The following is a 5,955-nucleotide window of genomic DNA, read 5'->3' on the forward strand; positions in this document are numbered from 1 at the left end:
AAAAAAAAAAAAAAAAAAAAAGATACCTTGCATTTATTAATATATATAGAATTGTTTCTTAGGCTCTGTTTTGTAATCTCATTTCAAACTAGACAATCTGGTTAGTCCCAGAAATGCCCATGTGTGCTTCCTGAGAGACTATATTTAAGAACATAAAATTCTAGCCAGCATTGTGGCAGGTGCCTATAGTCCCAGCTACTAGGGAGGCTGAGGCAAGAGAATGGCTTGAGCCCAAGAGTTGAGGTTGCTTGAGGGTGCTGTGAGCAATGACACCATAGCACTCTACTGAAAGCAACAAAGTGAGACTCTGTCTCAAAAAAAAAAACAAACCATAAAATTCCTCTGAGTTGTAGATAATTATAAGATTCCAGAAAAGGCCAGATGTGATGGCTCACACCTGTAATTCTAACATTCTGGGAGACTGAGATAGGAGGATCACTTGAGCTCAGAAGTTTGAGACCAGCCTGAGCAAAAGTAAGACCTTGTCTCTACTAAAAATAGAACAGTTTAGCTGGTTTTATGGTGGTGCGTGCTTGTAGTCCCAGCTACTTGGGAGGATGAGGCAGGAGGATTGCTTGAGCCCAGGAATTTGACGTTGCAGTAAGCTATGATGACACCACTGCACTCTAGCCAGGGTGACAGAGTGAGACTCTGTCTTAAAAAAATTCCAGAAAATTAATTAACCTTTTTGTTCTTTCCAGCCAAGATGAAATTGCTACCATTCTATCTAAAGTGCCACTGGAGGACAACTACCTGAAAAATGTAGTCAAGCAAATTTACCAAGATCTGCTTCAGGACTGCCATTTCTTCCACTAGACCCATGGACCACAGCTGTAACAACCAAGCAGAATATGCTTAATCATGTTATGTCAGGGTCTCCATTGCTCTGTAACCATTTTTTAGGACATAGAAGCCCTAGTAAAATTCCTTCTGATGATGTTAATAGTTATTTTTTATGGTTATTTTTTAAATCTCTACAGTCAGGAATGAGAAAAGGCCTCAAGTAGCCTGTTAACAACTTGTGCATCTTTGTACCATAGGTTTAAGTAGTAAAACACTTAGGGAAAATTTCCCCTAACTACATAGTACTCTCTGAAGAAACCCTAAGGAGTAACTTTTATATATAAGAAAAGGTGTTACCAATGACAAAAACATTAGCCATTTCTCTATATATAGAACTTTAGCCTTTAGGTAGCCTGGAATCTGCCCCGCAGATATTTCTGGAGTAAGACATGACTACCTAAAAGCAATAGCACTTAGCTATTGGAATGTTTGCCATCTTTTCTTGAGTGCCTTGCCTTTTATTCTATAAAGGCCTCTTATTATAAAAACATCCAATAATGTTTGCTTAATAAGTATAATTCTTCTAGGGACAGTTAATTCATTTTGGTCCAGTACATATATGTAAATATATTAATGTTACTTTTTGTGTTTGTGGTGTAATAAGGAGATGTATATAGAAATTCATACAGATATAGGGAGAGATAACCTTCTGCCTAGGCAGTTTATGCCTTTCTGAAGGATACTTGGCAGCATGATTCTCAATCTTCTTTTATTAAATATTGATACTTCAAACAATATCGCATCCAAAACACTATCAGATTTTGGCAGTAATAATAAACTTGCTATAAGTATTGGCTCTTGAAGCCACACCTCTCATATATAAAAATAATATCTACTGCTTATTAAATGATCATTATTATCTATGAGGTAGGCAAGTATAAAAAAACTTACTCAAACATTAGTCAAATGCTAATTAAATTCTGTTTTATATTTAATTCTAAACTAAAATATATTTGCATTTTTAAACTAATTTGTCTTAAAATTTTGCTTTACTATTAGGATCGGAACAAAGTCCTGTAGGTACCATGAATGTTATCTTCCTTCTTGATTAGTTTTTCCTTCTGCGCTATACATCAAAAGATCACATAGTTTTTAAAACCTTCAAAAGTCAACACAAAACTCATTTGCCATAAAAATCAAGATGTAACTGTTCTCTATTTCCATAAACTTCTTGGGAAAACTTTAAAGTCGTTAGGATGGTCTATTTTTATGAAACTTAAGTTACCTTTCTTATTAGAGCTGTTTTCTTTCTTTTGTATAAGTCTAAAAAGTAGAAGTTTTATTTTATGCATTGTAATCAGGAACTGCCAGCTCCAAAAATAATTTGTCTTATGATGATGGTCTCTGGTTTCTGTAATATTAGTACATAATTATAATATTTACCTAGCTATTTGTGTTTTTCTTTGTGCACAGAATTGGCTATTTTCATAATTTGTTAGAAGGTTTGCTTTTACTAACTGGAAAATAGATTATTTTTTACACTATTAAAATTACCTTAATACTTAAAATCTTATGTAAGTAGCATTTCTACATAAAGTGAAGATTGTCCAGTAGAACTTTAAAAATATACCAAAGAATCCTCCCTCTAGGTACACTTATGTATTTAAAAACTAAGACAACATTAGAATATGTCAGGACCAGCTAGGCCCCTATGGCTCAAATGGCTAAGGCACCAGCCACATACACCTAAGGTGGCGGGTTCGAATCCAGCCCTGGCCCACCAAACAACAATGACGGCTGCAACCAAAAAATAGCCGGGCATTGTGGCAGGTGCCTGTGGTCCCAGCTACTTGGGAGGCTGAGGCAGGAGACTTGCTTGAGCCCAGGAGTTGGAGGTTGCTATGAGCTGTGATGCCACGGCACTCTACCCAGGGGGACAGCTTGAGGTTCTGTCTCAAAAAAATAAAATAAAATAAAATATGTCAGGACCTTAATGTAAGAACCAGAAACAAACCACAGTTAGCCCTGTGTCTCTGAAGAACAGTAAAATAAAACTATTGGGTTCCTTGGGAAACTATCAGTTCTCTGAGCTAATCCAGTGGTTCTCAAAGTGTAGCCCCAGATTAGCAGCATCAGCCATACCCCAAACCTACTAAATCAAAAACCCTGAGGTAAGGATCAGCATTAGCAAATTATGGGTCTTTTTTCCATACTCTCTTTTTCTTTATCAGCTTTATTGAAGTATGATCCATTCATAAAAGTCATCATTTAAAGTATAAAATGGAGGGCAGCGCCTGTGGCTCTAAGGAGTAGGGCACCAGCCCCATATGCCAGATCCAGCCAAAAACTGCCAAAAAAAAGAAAAATAAGCATTATACAATACAATAAAAAATTAAATTAAAAAAAAGTATAAAATGGAATGGTTTTTTAGTATATTTATAGTTAATATACAATAATCACCACAATCAATTTTAAAATATTTTCATCACCTAGAAAAACATTGTAAATTATGTATTTTCCAACAATTTTTGAAAATATATCCTTTAGGTATTATCCCATCTTCATATCATTTCCCACTGTGACATTTCTTTTTTTTTTTAATATAGCATAACTTTGTACATTAATGCAATCATGGGGTACAGTGTGCTGTTTTCATATACATCTTGAAATACTCTCATCAAACTGGTTAACATAACCTTCATGTCATTTTCTTAGTTATTGAGTTAAAATATTCATACTCTGCATTTTTTTACCCTTGTAAAAAAATATGGAACGATTCACGAATTTGCATGTCATCCTTGCACAGGGGCCATGCTAATTTCTGTATCGTTCCAATTTTAGTGTATGTGCTGCCGAAGCGAGCACCACTGTGACATTTCTTAAAGTTACTAGTAATCTACTTCCTGTCTCTCCTATAGGAAGTTCTGTTTATTCTATTTTGAACATTTCACATAAATGGAATAGTATGTGTTCTTTTGTTACTGGCTTCTTTCATTTAGCATCATGTTTTCAAGATTTCTTCATGTTAATAGTATATATCAGTATTTCATTCCTTTTTATAACCCAATAATATTTCGTTGTATAGATATACCACATTTGTTTGTCCATGATTAGGGCAATTAAGCAAGAAAGAGAAATAAAAGTTATCCAGACTGGAAAGGAAAAAGTAAAACTATTTGCAAATGATATGATCCTGTACTATATATATATATAATCCTAAGGAATCCACTAAAAACCTATCAAAACTATTAAATGTTGTAATTCAAGTACTCCAGGAGGCTGAGGCAGAATTACTTGAGCTCAGCAGTTAGAGACTGGCCTGAGCAAGAGGAGACCCGTCTACTTTTCTACTTTTTCTAAAAGTAGAAAAATTAGCTGCTCAGCGCCTATAGCTCAACCGGCTAAGGCGCCAGCCACGTACACCTAAGGTGGCAGGCTCGAATCCCCAGCCCGGACCCGCCAAACAACAATGACGGCTGCAACCAAAAAATTGCCGGGCGTTGTGGCAGGCGCCTGTGGTCCTAGCTACTTGGGAGGCGGAGGCAGGAGACTCGCTTGAGCCCAGGCGTATGAGGTTGCTGTGAGCTAGGCTGACACCACAGCACTCTATTCTGGGTGACAGAGTGAGACTGTCTCAAAATGAAAAGAAAAAATATAATTTCCTTACAATCCATTGTTGGAACCATGTTACAAAATTCAATTTTAGAATGACCACTCAAAGCTGTCAAAAAGCCACAAAATTCCCCCAAAATGATAGTCTTTGAGTGAAAGCAGTGTTCACCCCACAAGCAAAGGACTGAAAAAGAACCGTCTCTAAAAGCAACTGAGCTGCTCTCTTGTGAAGATGGGGAGAAGAGACCACCTGCCACATTCTGGATTGTCTTGCTCAGAGAAAGCAAGAGTGACAGCATGGGACATCAGTATTGGAAAAGCTAAGAAGGGAGAGAGGCCCGCACAAAAAAACAGGTGCAAGGGAGAGCAGAGACCCAAGGGTAGAATCCTACATGTGGACTTCCTGGGGTGCTGCCAGTGGATCACTGCCACCCCACATCCCTACCCCTAGGGCGGAGGGAGCAGAGTGAGACAAGGGGGAGCTTGAGATTCACCCGATTGTTGGGTGCTCAAACACTAGCCCTAAGGGCTGAGGGCCAGAGGGAGTGCAGTCTGGCCTGTGACCTACCTGTTCGGGGACAGACAGCCAACTTGCGGTTAGGTGCTTCTCTTCTGGAATACAAGCAGGTCTGGGCACCGAGTCACAGGAGCAGGCAACAAGATGCCTATCAAATATTAGTGGCCTCTAACCCCATCGTGGGTGGGGGGTCTACTATCCCACGACTCTGAATTTGATGAAGACCAGTGAGGGTCCAGAGTGGTATGGATTTTTGAGGATCAGCTGTGCAACCCTCTTCAGCTCCACTTTCTAGCCACAGGTAGCCATCTTTGGGCAGAGGTCGCAGCTCTGCCAAACAGATTTAGGGAGGTTCTGCCCTTACAGACCACTTTTTAACCTGTACTCACAAACAGTCACGGAGGCATGGCCCCCTCCTCAATGATAGAAGTCGCGCAATTTCCCAGATCTAGGTTGCAGCGCACTTGATCGGCAGCCTAGGCCTCTGGCATAAAGCACTGCTTACTGGGGCACCCACCCTACCCACAAAGCAATAGCACTCAGAATAGGAAAACCAGTTTTGACTCCTTGACAGCCGGTCCCAAGACAGCGTGAAATTCGATTTCCAACCTTGGAGCTTCACCTCCAAAAGCGGCTGCGTTTTTCCTAGTGCTGAAACGCCCCCTGGTGTCTTAGGAAATTTTTTAAAACCATCCATAAGAAGAACATACCAGCTCAGCGCCTATGGCTCAAGTGGCTAAGGCGCCATACACCTAAGGTGGCGGTTCGAATCCTAGCCTGGGCCCGCCAAACAACACTGACGGCTGCAACCAAAAAATAGCCAGGCGTTATGACAGGCGCCTGTGGTCCCAGCTACTTGGGAGGCTGAGGCAGGAGACTCGCTTGAGCCCAGGAGTTGGAGGTTGCTGTGAGCGTGATGCCATGGCACTCTACCCAGGGGGATAGCTTGAGGCTCCGTCTCAAGAAAAAAAAAAATCACTGTTATCATGAAGAATCACAGGCTGGCTGATTGGATGAAAAAACAAACCAAGTATTATTTATTT

General features: G+C 39.8%; 1 protein-coding gene and 1 non-coding gene across 2 annotated transcripts in view; one reads left to right on the forward strand and one right to left on the reverse strand.

The window, feature by feature from the left end:
- The window catches only part of KNL1 (kinetochore scaffold 1), a 59,999-nt gene extending 58,996 nt beyond the window's left edge, over positions 1-1,003 (forward strand). Inside the window, exon 24 of the mRNA XM_012806308.2 lies at positions 702-1,003. Within this exon, the coding sequence (XP_012661762.1) occupies positions 702-816 (115 nt within the window). The 3' untranslated portion in view covers positions 817-1,003. The remainder of the gene's footprint in view (positions 1-701) is intronic.
- Positions 1,004-3,544: 2,541 nt separating this feature from the next.
- Positions 3,545-3,648, reverse strand: LOC111725956. Its single transcript, XR_002773888.1, has one exon. It is a non-coding gene; the product is annotated as a U6 spliceosomal RNA (small nuclear RNA).
- Positions 3,649-5,955: the final 2,307 nt, after the last annotated feature.

The sequence above is a fragment of the Otolemur garnettii genome, unplaced genomic scaffold (assembly GCF_000181295.1).
Source record: "Otolemur garnettii isolate 467f Iridium unplaced genomic scaffold, OtoGar3 scaffold00050, whole genome shotgun sequence".
Taxonomy (NCBI): domain Eukaryota; kingdom Metazoa; phylum Chordata; class Mammalia; order Primates; family Galagidae; genus Otolemur; species Otolemur garnettii.